The 19,573-nt window shown below is 39.1% G+C and overlaps 1 protein-coding gene across 1 annotated transcript in view; it reads left to right on the forward strand.

Annotated features, from left to right (window-relative positions):
- The window catches only part of afg1lb (AFG1 like ATPase b), a 30,719-nt gene that overhangs the window by 1,799 nt on the left and 9,347 nt on the right, over window positions 1-19,573 (forward strand). The window contains exons 3-8 of the mRNA XM_079831776.1: window positions 1,397-1,448; window positions 1,867-1,968; window positions 2,750-2,877; window positions 5,629-5,728; window positions 11,864-11,922; window positions 18,751-18,833. Of these exons, the coding sequence (XP_079687902.1) occupies window positions 1,397-1,448; window positions 1,867-1,968; window positions 2,750-2,877; window positions 5,629-5,728; window positions 11,864-11,922; window positions 18,751-18,833 (524 nt within the window). The remainder of the gene's footprint in view (window positions 1-1,396; window positions 1,449-1,866; window positions 1,969-2,749; window positions 2,878-5,628; window positions 5,729-11,863; window positions 11,923-18,750; window positions 18,834-19,573) is intronic.

Here is a 19,573-nt window from a genome sequence, read left to right on the forward strand (position 1 = left end):
TATTTAGGGCAAAAGGGGCAAACAATTTTCTTAGGGTGAATTGATCAGTGTAATACACATGCAAGTGATGAATAAAGCCATTCTTAATGAGGTAATCACTTATTATATTGAGCAAAGTTATTATTATTATTATTGTAAAAAAAAAAAAAAAGGAAATCTAATCCCAAGTCATTGTTTATCTAAAGCATTACCAGAGCAAACAACAGTTCATTTGTTGAGTTAAAGAGAGTGGAAAACAGAGCCTTTCTACCTAAGAGTGTTGGCATGTGAACTTTTTCCCCATGGCTGCGTCCTCTGAAAGTGTAGAGCATGACTCCACCTTGTGGACCCGTCCCTGACAATGCCTGTGCCCTCTCTCGCTCAGTGTCTTCACTGTGTTTGTCCACTCTACCGTGACTGGACCACTGCCACCAGCCACAATAACGAGCTACAGAGTTCTGGAAGTCAGTGAGAAGTCACACGCTGTCATCCAAGAACGCTGCGCCTCACTGCTCAAACAGCATTCGCCCCCCGAAAAAATCAGCGAGGTTGAGTTGAATACGGGGATAAGGATGTCGGCTCTCTGTCTTTCCTGAATCATCAATTGTCTGCAGCCACAGACAGTTCTGGGCTGGCTCATCAAGCGCTTTGTACTCTGAAAGTTGAATGCATTGCAGATATTGTTTGGAAACTTTTAAGTCAAGGGGATTCTTATTCAGCCAAGGGTTACCTGAAAATGTCTGTTTTGTTACGGTGTGGGACAAAAGCAAACCTCAGGATGTTTTTATGATATGCATTTGTTTTACGATCTGTGCGATGTAGGCTAAAATGTGCTGAATTAAAGTTTAACTTTCTGTAACCTTTCTGTCATTAATTACTCGCCCTCATGTTGTTCTAAACTCGTAAGACACAAATTAAGATATTTTTGTTGAAATCCGAGAGCTCTCTGACCCCTCCATAGACAGCTATTTAATTAACACTTTCAGACTGACTGACACAGATGTGAAGAAATTGTTGAATAACATTATATTTTTGTTTGTTTTTTTGCACACAAAACGTATTCTCGTCGCTTCATAAAATTAAGGTTGAACCACTGTAGTCATATGGACGATTTTAACGATGTCTTTACTACCTTTCTGGACCTTGAAAGTGGTAATTAAATAGCTATGGGGGGGTCCTTTATATAAAGGTCTATGGAGGGGTCAGAGAGCTCTCGGATTTCATCAAAAATACCTTATAATTTAATCAAATTTATGTTACGAAGATGAATGAAGGTCTTACGGGTTTGGAACGACATGAGGTTAATACATATGGTAATTAATAACAGAATTTTCATTTTTGCGTGAACTAACCCTTTAGGCAAACAAGTTTATTACAGCATTGAAGATGATTATATTTGCTATTATTTATTTTACAGGAGTCCCCAAAGCCACATCCCCCCCACGGTTACTATATTCATGGTGATGTTGGTAAGTTTAATTTTTAGCCACAGCAACAAAATTAGTGATTTTAAGCATGCACACATTGGCTTGTAATCATAGGGGAAACTTTTTAAGTGCTATATAGCACCAATTTTGGTGCTTCAGTGGTTCTTCAGCAGTTCTTCAGAGGTTCTTCACCGGTTCTTTGACTAAGGTGCTATATAGCACCGCTAACTAAGGTGCTATATAGCACCGCTACCATATACAGAACGGTATACAGATGTTATGATATGGTGCTATATAGCACCAAAAGTGGTTCCTCTGTGATTACGACGAAGAACCATTTTTGGTGCCATATAGAACCTTTTTTTTTTTAGAGTGTATATTGAGTTTGGATGGACTGGGCTGGACTTTACATCGGAGAGACCATTAATGCTCATTCTGTTTTCCCTTTTATAATCAACAGGCACTGGAAAAACCATGCTGATGAATCTTTTTTACTCATTTGTGGAAAACAGAAGAAAAACAAGGGTTCATTTCAATGGATTCATGTTAGACGTACATAGAAGTAAGTTATAACTAACTAAGGTCTAACCAGGGTGACCTGTTTTCAAATTTGTGGATACATGAAAGGTTCTCAAACACGGGCCTGTTGTCATATGCACTACCATTCAACAGATTGGGGTCGGTAAGATTTTTAAAAGTTTTTGAAAGAAGTCTCTTGCGCTCCCCCAGGCTGCATTTATTTGATACAGTAAAGAAGTAGTAATATTGTGAAATATTATTACAATTTAAAATAACTGTTCTATTTTGATTTATGCTACAGTGTAATTTACTCCTTTGATGGCAAAGCTGAATTTTCAGCATCATTACTCCAGTCTTCGGTGTCACGTGGTCCTTCAGAAATCATTCTAATATGTTGATTTGCTGCTCAAGAAACATTTATGATTATCACAGTTGAAATTGGTTGCGCTGATTAATATTTCTTTCAGTATTCCTTGTTGAATAGAAAGTTCGAAAGAACATTTCTTTGAAATTGACGTCTTTTGTAACAATATAAATGTCTTTCATTTTTGATCAATTTAATGTATCTTTGTTAAAGACTGACACCATAATATTGAACAGTAGTTTATATGTACCTCATTCCATACTAAGCAAGAAATAGTGCTATTATTTGTACAAGTAGCTAACTAAACTTGTTTTCATGCAGGAATAGCAATTAAGGAAAACAACAGCATAAAAGTAGAATCGTTTGTTGCTTTTCCTCTGAGATCAAAATTGGTTTTCATTTAAGTTTTGAGATCATTTGCCTTTATTTGTATTGATTTTAATTTGTGTATTCCATTCAGGGATCCACAAACTGAAACTGAGCCTGCCAAAGCGACGGATCGGTAAAATGACAATGTATGACCCCATCTTTCCGGTTGCAATGGAGATCGCAGAGGAAACCGGTCTCATATGCTTTGATGAGTTTCAGGTGAGGGCAAGAGTTGGGAAATTGAGAGGGTGAAGATTATTTCTAAACTGCAATTGAATGCACATTCACTGTGTGTTGTTTGTGCGTGGGCATGGGTGAGAGGAATAATGTGAGCCACAGAAACCTCAAATATGCAGCTGTAAGTAAGAATCAGCATGCTGTTGGTATGTTTATGATGTAGTTCATCTGACCGACCAGCACTTCATAGATATAAGTCTTGTTCATTTTGGAGCCATCTAGTGGAGTCAGACACTTTCACACAAAGCTGAAAACACATGCTGGGGCCACAGATAATCGAGATGAGGAAAAAAAGCTAGAAATAAACAGAAAACAGTACTGTTTTTGCAAGCCCAAATGGATGAGGAAATGAATTGTCAGAGGTAAATTTTTGCAGATTTAAACCCTTCAGACCATTTTTGAATCTGTAATATGTTTTTCCCGTGCTCGTTCTCTCACTGCTTGAGGATGAAGGACTGCTCTTTTTAATAGTGGCTTTTCAATTGAAATGCTGTTCACTTTCATTTGTTCATTTTGGATCTCGTTATAGCCTGGACGCTCACCTTCAATCTGCTTGCCAATCGTCGCTAGCGGCAATATGGAAAGCACACACATTTTGTTTATGATGCATAGATGAGGAGCTGACAGCCCCTTACCAATCAGGAGCCACTGCCACTTAAGCATGCAAATGAAGCATCGCGTTTCAGTCGGCCCCTCTTGCTTCCTTGAGTGAGGGGTAATGGAGAGCGACTATGGCGGGTCGCATGCATCCATGCCTCTTAAATGCTAATGAAATTTCTCCATTCTCTTCATTAGTCCGGCATCATTATCAGTAATTTGTAGCCTTCCCCTTTTGTCCCTCTCCACTCCCTTAATGAATGCAAGGTATTGAGAGAAGGACCAAGAGAGATATAGAAAAAGGAAGAGCAAGCAGAAACCGCTTGAGGTATTGTCTCAGGCCCCTGTCAGTCGCCGGGGTGAAATTACTCATCGACGGAGTTGTGTAAGTAAAGGTTTAAGATCAAAAGAGTGCAATTTGGCACCCGTGTGCGCCACACAAAAGTGACTCTTTGCTGACATAATTGGATGCTCATTTGAATATCTGCACCGTTGTTTTCGCTGTCGTCCACAACAACGCCACACAGAGGGCTTTCTTGCACTCAACCTGGCAATCAATACCCAGAGACTAAAAGTGTGTGTGTGTACACACGCGCACATGAGTGCGCTGCGTGACAAACAAAAAACAAATACAGGACGGATGAAAAGGTCATAATTAAATGACTCCTTTGAAATGAAGAAGAGAAGAGGACGGTTAAAGGAAATGTGATCCAATTTATGCCGTAGCACCTCGTCTTTGTAACGGACCACCCTTCCGACAACACGCGCGCACGCCCTCCACCTTGCCGCACGTAAGGCCGCTATAGACGATGCTAATTGGGTCTGATGGGGCCGAAGGTTTAATATGCAAAAAAGGGAAACACTTCAATATAAGAAAAACAACATATGCTGGGGGTATGGCAGTCCTAAGTGTGTCCTTCTAAGAATAGTAGAGCCCAGGAAAAGAGGAGATCTTCTACATGACAAAAACATCCCTGGGCCTCAAATGTAGCTCCTCGCTGCCAGATATGCAAATGCGAATAAAGTATTAATGCAAAACAAGGAGAAATTTTGCTTTTGACTAAATGCGTTTCAACCCTGAAAAGTAGCAGAGACATGGGAGAAGATGAGAGCAGCCCATGGTCGATCACATTGTGCGTTATTGACTAAAGGGCTCCTTTTGTCAGGGGAGGGTCAGCAGCCCCTGTGTTGCTGCAGATGTGTGTGAGGCAACAGCTCGCTGCTGTGAAAAAGGCAACGTTTAAATGATAATAATGAATGATGATGATGAAAATGATAATAATGAAAGAACCACTCATCCTCTCGCTTCTGAGATTCAGGGACAGCCATGCCAGGCCCTCAAGAGCACAATGGGACCGCATGTGTGTGCGTGCGTGTATGTATTTGTCTCTGTGTGGCCATCTGGCTGTCATTGTGCCACTGATTTACCTCGAAACGCTGTTTATTTATTTATTTATGTATTCAATTATTTACCTTTTTCAGTGCTTTGGCCACTTGTCCTTGTCTCCAGCAGAAAGCCGCAGCTCTGTGTGGCCATTTTACAGTCAGGTGGAGTGGCTTTGTGTCTGTCCTCCGCCTGTGTGTGTGAGCACGTTGGGGAGGGTGATGTCAAAGGACCTTGGCCGAGGCTTCGGTTTTAAAATGTAACGACACCTGGTTTTCGCTCATTCATTCGCATGTACACGCATAAGTACACATGTATGCGCACAATTGTGGTAATTAGCTCAAGGCAGAGGAAGGGCAGAGAGGAGAGAGTTGCACCTCGCTCATCTTCAGCTGATACACCTGCGCTTGCTCCCATAGCGTCTGACGGTCCTGCCTAGAGGACAGAACGGAAACGGCAGGAGCTGTAGGCTGCTTTTAAGTCAACATGAAATGAAAACCGACGCTATTTTCTGGACATTTAATAATGCATACATCATTTAATAAATACACAGTTTGGCTCTTTTACTTCAGACAATGAATTGGGGGCCATGAAATGCAGGTGAATTTGACCTATTCCTGTGAACTGAACTCTGATAGTATGCTGTATTTTCCATGAGCAGGAAAAAGGAAACTGCTGAATCAGATTACGTGCTGCCAAAATAATTCTTTCCTCAAAGTACAATGAATAATAATCCCTTTTTTGTTTTTCAGGTGGTGGATATAGCAGATGCTATGATTCTGAAACAGTTATTTGAGGGCTTGTTCAAGTGTGGAGTCGTGGTTGTGGCAACCTCAAACCGACCACCCGAAGGTGAGATGTCTGGGTAACGTTGAAGCAGTTTAACATGACATAAAGTGGAGTTCAAACGTCCGGTTCCATGATAAAATAAAATGTAATTTAACCCAGGAAATGAAAATGTATATATTGAAAATGTAGCTGCCATTACTTTATAATTTTCAGCTTTTCTCTTTTTGAAATTAAATTTAAATTTAAATAAATGATTATAAAAATGTAAAATCAAAGCATTTCTCAAGCGTATTCGTTTAGCTGCACTATTGTGAAATTCAGGAGAAAATCATTCAATATTTTTTTCAAAAGTTTGGGGTCAAAACAATAATATTTCACAATATACAGTTTTCTGTATTTGGTGAGTATAAGAGACTTTCAAAAACATAAAAAAAATCTTACCTTCCCCACATTTTTTAACTGTAGTGTAAATAAATGTATTAAAATAAACTTTTTGTAATTCATCATCATTCTTGTGAACACATTCAAACCTGAGAGAAATCAAAGTAGTTTATCCCTTTCATTTCCTCCATCAATATCCAGAGTTAAGTGTGTGTTTTCTGATACTGACCTGTCACCTACACAGCGCACATGACTCTTGTACTTTTTCACCTTGTATTGTTCTCTACCAACTTCTCAACAATAGACCGCCGTACCTTTCTCACTCTCCTCAGTCTTTGTGTGGCCTGAAAGTAAAACATGTTCCTAAACTACACGTCCGTCTCGTGTTCTAATCCAGTTCTGCACCGTCTCGTGTTTCTTCCTTTTTTACTCTTTTCTAAAGTTCACCTCCCCTTTTAGTCACTCCTTGGTTAATCTGTGTATTTTGATGCCATGATGTTTGAGGTCTATTGATAATCGGCGTAAAGTCTCTCACTCCTTTTCTGCTTTTTTTATTGCTCTCTTCCTCTCTCGCATACACTCAAACACCTGTCATTGGCTGCTTCTCTGTGGTGGATTACGTGAAACTAATCTGAGGAGTGTTGTTTAGGGCTGAAACACAAATGATGTCTGCATCCATCTGAACTTTAAACCCTTCGTTCTTCAGTAAACCATTTATTTTATATGTACATTTTGGTGTAGCTTGAGAAATAATTCACCCAAAAATGAAAATTCTGTCATTATTTACTCACCCATATGACCACCCATAGGAACACAAGTTTATCGAATTATCTAGCAGAGTGTCCAAGCTGTTGTTTTCCATGCAGTGAAAGTGAATGGTGACCAAAGCTGTTCCGGGAAAAAAGCAGCTTGGACATTCTTCTAAATATCTCCTTTTGTGTTCCACAGAAGAAAGAAAGTCATACAGGTTTAGAATGATATGTGGGCGTCGTGTTTGTGTGAACTATCCCTTTAAATCATGCGGAACTTCAACCTTCCCGGCATCAAAGATTTCTCGCCTATACGCCGTTCATCATAAAACGAGGCAACTTTATTTGATATCCGCGTGAACGTGAGCAGTTACTCTTTTATCTCTCTCCACCGTTCCCACTCTTTTCTTTCTCGGCCTCATTGTTGATTCAATAGATGCCGGTTTTTTTGCAATTGCTGTGATGTTACATTAAACTGGAGAGCGAGAGTGATAAGGGTAGAGATAAGACAGTCCTTCTGCCTTTCTCTTCTCCGTCTCTGTCTTGGAGCGCTGCTAATGTCTCGTTGTATGAAGTGGCCTTGTGTGCCGAGTACAAAACAGTAAGCGGCAGTTACATAAAGAGACCCTCTCCTAACATTAACCAGCCACTGAGAACAAAGCTCACGCTAAAACTTAATAGCCATCTTATTCCATTTTAATTAGGTGACTAATGGATAGACTGGTACACATGAAAGATGGGAGGGAGAGAGATGGCACCAAGAGAGATTGCTCGTTTATTGATATAAAGATGCTAGGCTGAAGAGCCGCTAAAGAGGCTTCTGTGTTTGAACTTGGATGTTCGTCGTCACCCAGAACTGCTTCTTCAGGTAAAGTGAGGGAAATGGATAGACAAATGTGACCGAGGGTGCACTTCACTTCCTAAATCTTTAAATGACCCTTTAGTTTTGCACTAGGATATGGGTAAATAAACTGCCAAAAGAATGGAGAATTTGATCCGAAGAATCTGGATGTGTCTATCTGGGTTTTTTTCATCCAGATGCTTCTGTGTAAATTATTTGCTACAGTAGATGATTGAGATTCATCACATATACACCGACCAGGCATAACATTATGAGCGTCTCCAAAACTGCAGCTCTTGTGGGGTATTATTGGTCTGCAGTGGTCAGTATCTATCAAAAGTGGTCCAAGGAAGGAACAGTGGTGAACCGGCGACAGGGTCATGGACGGCCAAGGCTCATTGATGCACATGTGGTACGATTAAACAGATGAGCTACTGTAGCTCAAATCGCTCAAGAAGTTAATGCTGGTTCTAATAGAAAGGTGTCAGAATACGCAGTGCATCGCAGTTTGTTGCGTATGGGGCTGCATAGCCACAGACCAGTTAGGGTACCCATGCTGACCCCTGTCCAAGGACCAACAGTGGGCACGTGAGCATCAGAACTGGACCACGGAGCAATGGAAGAAGGTGAACTGGTCTGATGTATCACATTTTCTTTTACATCATGTGGATGGCCGAGTGCGTGTGCGTTGCTTACCTGGGGAACACATGGCATCAGGATGCACTGTGGAAAAAAAAGCAAGCCGGCGAAGTGTGATGCTTTGGGCAAAGTTCTGCTGGGAAACCTTGGGTCCTGCCATCCACGTTACTTTGACATGTACCACTTAAGCATTGTTGCAGACCCTTTTTCAGCAGGATAATATGCAAAAATGGTTCAGGAATGGTTAATCATCATGGTGCCAGATACCACAGCACACCTTAAGTGGAGTCAATGCCTTGACGGGTTAGGGCTATTTTGGAAGCAAAAGGGGGACCAACACAATCAATATTAGGTCATATTGTTATGCCTGATTGGTGTATAACCTGGTAAAAAACTGGATTAGAAACATTATAAGTCCCTGGACTTGGTTCTCAACCTTTTTGAGTCCAAGACCCCCCTGTTGTCTTTTTCAGTTGTTCATGATTTTCTTAAAATGGATTAATTATATAAAAAAATTAAAATGATTTGTACACACAATTTCTACCCGATAGAACTTTTAAGAGCTTGGCATAAATAGAAATATGTATATTCATTAAATGTATAAAAATGCCCATTGAGTTTTTTATTTTATTAAATGTCATGCCTTTTCCAGGTTTAGAAATTGCACTTTTAAAATTAGGCTACCTCATATATTCAGCTTTTCCTAAACCCTGTTCCTGGAGGTACATTTTGGATGTCTCCCTAATCTGACCTCTCTATTTCTGGGCTGTGTTTAACGCCACATTTAGACATACACTCGCAAACGTCCCTAAACACTTTCCCTCGGGGGAATCCCCACCGCCAATTTGAAGTGCGCTCAACTTCGTCAAGTGGTCGAGGGAAGTTTATTTGGACAGACCCAAGGGAGTGAGTCTACTCCACATGGACACTTCAGGCAGATCCATAGACTACAGTGCAACAGCAGGCGATGCCTAATTTACCCTCACCCCATACAGCTCTAGTGTATGATATTGGAGTTGTTTTGACATTTAACCGCATTTAATACTTGCAGCTACCTTGAGCTGATTTTTTTTTTACACAGTTATAGTTTATTGTTATCTTTTTTATTTGTGTATTTTTAAATATTTTATATTTAATATAAATGTATTTATATATTAGCTTCAAGTATTAATTGTGTTTAAATGTCAAAATAACTTCCTGAAGTTTACATATTTAGTAGACTTGCTCCCTCTGTCAAAATCGAGAGGTCTAGGGTCTGTCCAAATAAGCTTCCCTTGTCCACTTGACGAAGTTGAACGCACTTCAAAATGGCGGTGGGGATTTCTCAAAGGGGAAGTGCTTAGGGAAGTTTGCGAGTGTATGTTTAAGGCTGCGTCCGAAAACTAAGGCAGCTGACTTGTTGCATCGCTATCCTATCAGGCAATGACTTTGCGGCGTAGCGGTTTAATGATCTACAGCAAAATAGAGCGAGCTTTGGTGATAACTAAGCGAACATTTAATTACTACAATAGTAATTTATCGCTAGAAAAACGTGCATTTACACAAATTGACCACCAACCACAACTTTCAGATGAAAAATAAAAAAAGCTATGATTTATCCAATGATTTACTTTATGACGTGTTAAATATAGATATTTTTCTTACAACAACCCATCGATTCACTTCAGAAGTCCTTTATTAACCCCCTGGAGCCGTGTGGATTACTTTAATAATGGATAGATGCAGCCATTTACTGCCATTATAATGCTTGGATTAGCCAAGATATTTGTATTAATATAACTCTGATTGTATTCATCTGAAAGAAGAATATCATATACACCTATAGGCTTGAGGGTGAGTAAATCATGGAGTAATTTTCATTTTTGGGTGAACTATCCCTTTAAACCTCTGGTGCTCTTCGTTTAGGGGTTGCATTGGTTGTCTTCCCGGTCATAAGTGACCGGACACCTAAAAATTAAACTTTCTCCACCCCAGTAAAACCAATGCAATTTATTTTTCTTCAATAATATTTTTTCTTTTTAATTTTGTATTTTGAGATGATTTGATGGTATTTTTTAAATATTTATGCAATAATTATGGTCTAATTTTGCCATTGAAAATTATACAAACAATTTTTTTTTGTAATTTTTTTTTTAATTGCAGTTTTTCAGGTTAAAATAGAGACTAGGCCTTCAAAATAAATTTTTTTGAAGGCAGATTAGCGCCCTCTTTTGGAATTATATAAGAAATCATGCAACCATGGGTGTAATCACTAAATGTCTCTATGGAGAGGCTTGAGAATTCCCTAGTTCTCTTTTGAACACATTTAATGTTTTTTTTGTTGTTGATGGATTTGAATATATATTTAAAAAATCTCAAAGACTATTTATTATAAAGTTTTAGATATTCTTTTTGTTAGGAATATAGATTTTTTCTGTGTATTTGTGTTGTTTTTTTTACGACCACTTAGCATGCTCGAATCATGCCCTCATTTTTTTGTGTGTGTTTACATACCTAATGCTAGAAAAGTCACCAAGTTTCATATCATTCCGATGAAGCAGTGATTTTTAAATGACCGAAGAGCACCAGAGGGTTAAACAGCCCTGGTTTTGGAGTCTCTACTAATGAGATGATGAGCTGATTCAGGTGTGTTTAATTAGGAAAAGTTAGAAATTGTGTGGAGTGCTTCTCAATACTCAAATGGATGTTTCCTCGCTCCTTCGTCCTCCAGTCTTGTGACAAATGCATTCTGTAACATTCATAACAAATTTTTTTTAAATTAAAATCTTGTGCTACTTTCTGACATCAGAAGAGTACATAAACGCATGACCACTTACACATAGAGCTACTAAGTGAATAGGCTATTTACATCGAAATCTGAAGGTACAGCAGCCAAAAATGTCCAATTTCATTTTAAGGGTTGGGGGAAAATGGCTGTTAACGTGAGGGAAAAGTATGTATGATTCCTTAGAAATATCTTGGTATGTAAGGGTGATTCCAGTTTGCTTTCCTCCTGAAAAAAAAAAACCGAATGAATCACCTGAATGATTGTCATAAGTGGCCTCAAGATCCCTAGCTTTCATAGTAAGATCCATATGGTAAGCTTTCATTTCTTGGGTGAGAACTGGCCGGACGTCTCTCACTGGACTGTTTATAGCTCAACATGCCTCTGTTATGACCGTTCTGTTTCCTTTATATTTTCTCGCCCACGGCAGCTTTAAACAAGCTTTTTCAGCACAGACAGAAGCATATACTAGTCATGGTCTCTTTACATCTGTGTGTGTGTGTGTGGCTTATAATGCCTGTGTGGCTAATTGAAGTCTCTATTCACCGTGATGCAGGTTTATTGTCTGTGCAGAAAGAGAGAGACTTCTTCTCTTGAGCTCATTGTTTGGGAATGTAATGAATTTCATGTACTGCCTTTCTCCGGCGCTGCCCACAGAAATCAATTTCTGCCTCTCCTCTTCCCTTTTGTTCCTCCTCCCCTCCCGTCCCTCACTTCATCAATAGACACTTTATTTGCCAATCATAGATGGAAAATGACATTATGAGGAGGCTAAAGAGTGAATCTAACCAGCATCTCTCCCTCTCGTGCTCTCTCTCTCTTAGAACTGTACAAAAATGGGCTTCAGAGGGCTGCTTTTGTGCCTTTCATTGGCGTACTCAAGGTAAAGACAAAGTCATTCTCTCAGTTAATTTATTTATCCTTTCATTCTATCTCCGTCCATCTCTCTTCATGTTTCCTCCTCTGCTCTGTCTGGTTTTTGATGTATTTTATTCACAGGTAGAAATACACAACCTCATATGTGTTTGCAAAAACACACAAAACAGAAAAAAGACAGCTTTGATCATACCTGGAGATGAGAGCACCAGACTGAGAGAGAGTGTGACAGACACGGAGGCCGTTTAATGACTGGCGTGGGTTGGCTGGAATGAGACGCCATTGCGGGAAGCTGCTTGCATTTCAAAGTGCGCCCGGCCATGGACGCCAGCAATGCGCTGATCTGCTTTGCAAGTTAATTGTATTATTTTAAGCAGGTATTGGCATTATCCTGTGTGCTGTCTGGGTAATTACCATCATCCTGCGACAGCTTTCCATCATAAATAATCAGATGATCATTTTCAGGCATTTTACAGCTGGCCACATTCTTGCACATTCGATTGTGGTATCAACGCACTGAGCTGAATGCGTTTGAACCTCAAACGGCTTATTTGTAGCTAGACTTTTTGAATATAGGTAACATTTTCCCCATGTTTTTCTTGTCCTTTTTTTGTTCTCTGTTAGATATTGAGCATGCTATTAAGTCGTCACAATTGTAAGGGAAGTGCAAATGGCAAAACAAACCAGTCGTCCTTTACACGTTCCTTTTCTCTCTGTGATCTTGAAGAGTGACAGAATAAGTAGATGCTTTAATGGCTAGCAATACAATGTCTTTCTAATCCACATTATATCGTAGCATTCCTCATAGTTAAAGGGTCCCGTCACACAGAATGTCCAAAAAAAAAAAAAGCCGCTAGATGATTCATTCAGCTTGTGATTTTTCTCAGTTTGACCCCTGGGTTTTTATGGTCAGTGGCCCAGCACAGTCACTCTGGTTCAGGCAGGCTCTGTCAAATCCCTGGGGTCCTTAAAGTCACTCTCTATTCTGGCCTGTGTTAATCTTGCCTGGTAAGAGTGTTGAATGCCCCGTGCTCTGCTTTGCACCTCTAATGCTCGAGCTTCTTTGTTAGGCCATCTGGTTTTGGGGCAACCTAGGATCCCAGTTCAGGGTAACTAGGGTGGCCCAAGTGGCTCCTCTCATGTCTGGTCAACCCTAATAATGTGTGACAGACTCACTGAAATGCACTCACAGGCTCTTGTTCTCCTTCTCCTTCTATATTTTTATCTCTCTTCAGGGTGGCAATATATTATTATATATGTTGCAATATATTACTCTTTTTGCTGGCAAAATATTATTGAATTCTTGTCAGTTTTATCTCAAAATAATGAATCATCAAAGTGATGATAAAACAATAATAAACTTTATTTATATGGCACGTTTCAGGCATGGAATGCAGTTCAGAGTGCTTTACATAAAAAATATATAACCAAATATACAACAAATATATTGAATATATTTCTATTAAATGTATAATAGTATAAAGTAAATCAAAAAAGAAATCAAGGTTTCATTAAATTGATCAAAATTGACAGTACAAACTTTTACATTGCTACAATAGATTTTTATTTCAAATAAAATGTTCTTTTGAGCTTTTCTATTCATCAAGAAATCCTGAAAAAAATATGGTTTCCTCAAAAATATTAAAAAGCACAACTGTTTTCAGCATGGATGATAATAATAATAATATTAGAATGATTTCTGAAGGATCATGTGACAATGGAGTAGGACTAAAATGGCTGATAAAATTTTAACTTTACCATTACTGGAATAAATTACATTTTAAAATATATTAAAATTAAAATAAATAAAACTGTTATTTTTATTTCTATTTGAATGGTAGTGTATATGTATTATGTATGAAACAATATATTGGCTTCTAAAGTCACATTGTTTATACACCGAATAGGCATAACATTATGACCATCTTCCTAATATTGTGTTGGTCCCCCTTTTGCTGGCAAAACAGCCACCAGGGAATATCGTTTCCATGAAAGGGTGTACATGGTCTGCAGCAATGCTTAGGTAGGTGGTACGTGTCAAAGTAACATCCACATGGATGGCAGGACCCAAGGTTTCCCAGCAGAACATTGCCCAAAGCATCACACTGCCTCCGTTGGCTTGTCTTTTCCCCATAGTGCATCCTGGTGCCATGTGTTCCCCAGTTAAGCGATGCACACGCACCCGGGCATCCACGTGATGTAAAAGAAAACGTGATTCATCAGACCAGGCCACCTTCTTCTATTGCTCTGTGGTCCAATTCTGATGCTCACGTGCCCGCTGTTGGCGTTTTCAGTGGACAGGGTGAGCATGGGCACCCTGACTGGTCTGCGGCTATGCAGCCCCATACGCAACAAACTGCGATGCACTGTGTATTCTGACACCTTTCTATCAGAACCAGCATTAACTTCTTGAGTAATTTGTGCTATAATAGCTCGTCTGTTTGATCAGACCACACGGGTCAGCCTTCACTCCCCACGTGCATCAATGAGCCTTGGGTGCCCTTGACCCTGTCGCCGGTTTCCCACTCTTCCTTCCTTGGACCACTTTTGATACTTTAGCACTTTTGATGCTCTGACCCAGTCGTCTAGCCATCACAATTTGGCCCTTGTCAAACTCGCTCAAATCCTTACGCTTGTCCATTTTTCCTGCTTTTAGCACATCAACTTTGAGGACAAAATGTTCACTTGCTGCCTAACTAACAGGTGCCGTGATGAAGATATAATCAGTGTTATTCACTTCACCTATCAGTGGTCATAATGTTATGCCTGATTGGTGTGTGTATGTGTGTGGGGATTTTTATATATATTCCTTTGGTTGGAGCAAATGGTATTGTCTAGGTCGTGTGTGTGTGTGTGTGTGTGTTTTCATGGAGAAGGTCTCTGGTGGGTAAGGATGAGTGTATGATGATTGAATGACTTGAAGATGGAGCAAAAATGAAAAGAGGCAATTTATGTTGGATTGCTGCTACTGTTCCACTGACCTTTTGTTAACCTCCTATTTCTAATATTTCTTATCATTCCCTTCCTTCAAAGCCATTTTATCATAAAATGTCTGAACCCTTACAGAGACCTTAAAGTAGTTTTGAAGAATAGTTAACTAGACAGACAGAAAGACTTGATCTGATTCATTAGAGGCAGTTAATAAGAACAGGCCTATGAGAGATATCTAATCTCATAAACCGTTCAGAGAAAGAGGACCGAGAAGTGGTTGCCAGGAATGCCGCTGTCTCTTCTTTTGCTGTTATTATTTTTCTGTCTGATTTTGTGGCCTGTTTACACCAAGTCCAATTGGTCACACTTTACAATAAGATTTTATTTGTTAACATTGCTTAAGTACATTAGTTAACAGCATTTATTTTTAAACAAGCTTTTATTTTGACATTCTCCGAGAATAACAAAAACCTGAATGTAATGTTATCTTATTCAATAATTTTTTAAGCAACTAACTGTAACAGTACAATAGTTTGGATTTTAAATCTTGCTGGCCCTTTCAAAATGGCTCTGGTGTGAATAAGCCTTAAGATCAACATTTGAGGTGACTTGACATTCGTTAACGGTCACTCAAAAGATGTTGTTTTGCCAAGTCACCGCTAAAGTTGGTCAGTCATGTTTTTAGCAGGCGCAGATTAGCAAAGACTGAGGAGCGAGTGATTGTGATGGAGAGGATGAGAGCTGTGGCCTGTGGCCTCTGCCGAGGTCTGGGGGGTCCACGCTTTCAAAGCGAGGCAGATGTTCCAAGGGTGATGTTTCTTTAAGAGTCCTGGACAGGGCAAGGAGAGGTTGTGAGAACATTTTGAGTATGTTTTGAGAGCGTTCTGAGTAACTAACAAAGCCGGTTACATGTAAAGGGAATAGATAATTAGGCGTAATTAGTGCGTTCACGTCGTTAACCACCCCCATTGCTCTCTCTCCCTCTCTCTTTCTCTCCCTCACACACACTCACTAGTCACCTAATCTCTCAATACATTCACTCAAGACACGCACACACACACACACACACACACAGAGACAAAATCACACACCACAGTGGTAAAAACACTTTGATGTAAGAGGAGTCGTCCTGGACTCAAAAGCATAAAGGCAGTGTTTTAAGCTGTCTCTCGTTCTCTTTTTACCCCGCCCCTGCTTCCACCCCACCCCACCCCCCTTTTCTTTTCTCCTACCCACAGAGGCTGTAAGACACACAAAGATGAATGGACTACAACCTTTCCCCCCTGTCCCCCTCTGCCACCTCTCTTTTTCAGTTCTCCCACCGCGCGCTCCTTAAGCCAGGCTCTGTCAATCTGCCCCTCTTCCTCCCAAACAGGAGGGAAAAAAGCATCAAATGTTTTTGGCTGTCAGTAATGAGGTAGTGGACCTCATCAGGGTCCAATCGCCAGCTATCCTTGGCTTTTGTTGGAGCTCAATGGCAACCCTTGCTTTGAAAAACTCAAAGGCAACTTTTTTGAGGAGTGGAGAAGAGATAGCAAGAGAGAGCGAGAGAGCAAGACAGACAGAAAGAGAGACAGACTTCATTCTTATTCTAAATGGTTGTGCAGAGAAGCTGTGGGCATCCAGCACATGCAACGATAAAAAAATAATTTGTCCAAAAAAAAACTTTATTTTAATTAATGTGGTTCAGATAACATAATATTTTGAGTTTATATTTATTAAATCTCCAACTCAATTTTTTTTATTTCAATGAACTCAAAATTCAGGCAACCAGGTAACTTACTTTTTTAAGTTAAACCAACAATCATTTTTACAGTGACTTTAAAAAAAGCTTTGATTAAACCTTTTACTATAAAATTGATAATTGAATAATCAATTGGATAATAATATTATTATTATCAACATAATATTTTTGTCAGGTAATATGGCCATGCATGGTATTACAAATATATATTATTATTGGGAAGAAGACATTTTTTATTTTTGTTTATTTTGACATTTATGGTATTACGAAAACATGATGATGATGATGATGATGATGATGATGATGATGATGATGAAAAGTAATATTTTGTTTATTTTTTGTGATATCTGTCAGGTAATGTGGACACAAAAAATATTAGTAATTATTATTGAAAAAATATTTCATATCTGTCAGGAAACATGGACTGTTGTCATGTTTCCTGACAGATATAACTTGAAATTAAAAAAAGAGCACTCTTCTGTTGCCAATTAGAAACCTATAGCCAATCAGAAAAACTCTCTAACTGTCAATCATTTTACATCTTGGAGGGGATGTGCTGTTGAGCAATAGAAAATTCAATTCAGTGGCTAAGTCGGCTAAAAAAATTTACAAAATGGCTGAAATTATCTACTAAACAACAGCCATAAATAATTCATTTTACTGCCAGCTAGTGGTTTAATCTCAAATGATGTATTTTCCATTGCCATTTTAATTCTGTAGAAACACATTATAGTTATTTTATTAAAAGGTCAGTTGGTTAGGAGATCCTGCGTGTTTATAGGGTCTGGTGGGAAAACCGAGGATGCGCATCTGAGTTGTGTGGCAAAGTGCATTCTGAGTTGAGAAGGGCAGATGATGAAGATCTTCGAGGAGTTATGAGTCTTTAATGAACCCATCAAAGACCATAATCATGCAATGATCCACAAGAGGACGTGTCTTCAACTGATTATAAAGAACCATGCGCTGGAATCATTACTGATTGTATTTCTCTCCCCCTCTCCCTCCTCACGATTACTCTCCTGTGAGATGGAGACGGCCCATCAACTGTTAAGATATACTCGTGGAAATGGAAAGTTTTTACAAAAAAAAAAAAAAAAAAAGTGTGCAGAGGAATAACCCATTTTGATGGCTGCTGGGGAAGCGTGGTTGTCGTGGCCGTGGCGGCTGTTTACATGGAGGCCTGGTGACAAGGTCGAGCAGGGTTGATGAAGTGACACTTTTCCTTTTGTGTTCTTCTGCTCACGGTTTGTCAGCCTGTCATTACGGCTGATTCAGCCAATTGGCTCGGACGCGGAACTCTGCGCTCGAGAGAGAAAAGTTGACAGCGCTGGAGAATGGGGGGAAGAGGCGAGAGATACAGGAAGAAGAGGAATAGATCGCTCCTCTCTCGCTCTGTGTGGTGATTGCTAATTATCTTTAGTTCAAGGAGGAGGGTGGCGGAAAATTCACTGATTTCATAATTCGCTGGAGCTGTCATTGAGGACTGATTCAGGCAAAGGCCTCTCGCCTAAATACCACATATTATCCACATCCTGTTAAAAATAATCACCCTTCCTTTTCATCAGTCATTTTTGTCATCGTTCCTCCAGCATTTTGTTTCCTTTGAGTGTTTTTTTTCCACTCTAGTTACACACAGTCACTGAAGTGAGCAACTAACATGCTTAACAGTGCAGACAGTTGGTACGCATTCATTCAAATGAACATAACTTTTCAATTACATTATTTAAGCTTTATGACAGTTTCACAATGCATAGCAAGTACAAAGGTGCCATTATAAAATCTCTATACATGCGTTGTGAAGACTGATAAAGTTGATTCCTTAATCTTTTACACGGATGTATTTAATAAGAATGCATTTATTGTTTAGATGACAGGATGTCAGGTTAATACCTGAAAAGTCAATTAGAAAAGTCAAACTTAATGGAAGGCTTAAACATATGGCTTATATCAGCATAATATGGATCACATGTTGTGAATATTATTTTGTTATAGCAATTAACCACGTAGGAACCTACGTGTCGCATTGTCACCACCTAGGGGGGAAATGTGTATTGCAAGCCAAAATACAAATAACCGGTGTCATTTAAAAAGCAATGTCACTTTGTCTCTTCTTATTTGTAACAATTCTCTTTTACCACATTTTCTCCCTTTGTTGTACAGGAGCGCTGTCATACTATCTGTCTTGACACTGGAATAGATTACCGGAAAAGGAAAATGGAATCATCAGAAAGAGTTTACTACATGTAAGTCATGTAACACTTTTAGAGCACTGCACAAGAGAGCAACATCAAACCGGTAATTATTAAAAAGCTGTAAAATAGTTTGGAGCAGTTGTAACACACTATAATAACTTCTATGATAACTATTTGTTTGTTTGTTTTGGATGTCCTAGACTTTTGGCTTATACACACATTATTCCTGACAAATTTGACAAAAAGTTTGGGGTCAGCAAGATTTTTTTTTTTTAAAGAAGACGAAATTAATACATTTATTCAGCAAGGATGCATTAAATTGTATGTAAATGTATATAATAAAAGCACTTTTCTATGTCTTCAGCATTTTTTATGTTTTTTTTTCAGACATATTGGAGCACAACTGTTTTCAACATTGATAATAATAATCAAGTCAAGTCAAGTCAAAATGTATTTATATAGCACATTTAAAAGCAACAGAGTTACGCCAAAGTGCTGTACAATAAGACAAAGTGCATATAAACGAAAGCATAAAAGAAACAAGGCAGATACACAATATAAATACAATATTAACACTTTTGACCCGATACAATCTAAGATAATAAATAATATAAAATCTACCAATATCAATCTAATCACAAGTCAGAGAGAACAGATGAGATTTAAGAGCCAATTTAAAACTGGCTAATGAAGGAGCAGACCTCATATTGAAGGGCAGACTGTTCCAGAGTTTAGGTGCTGCAGCAGAGAAGGCCCGACCACCCTTAGTTTTACAACAAAAACGTGGGACA

Source organism: Gobio gobio, assembly GCF_949357685.1.
Source record: "Gobio gobio genome assembly, chromosome: 12".
Taxonomy (NCBI): Eukaryota; Metazoa; Chordata; class Actinopteri; order Cypriniformes; family Gobionidae; genus Gobio; species Gobio gobio.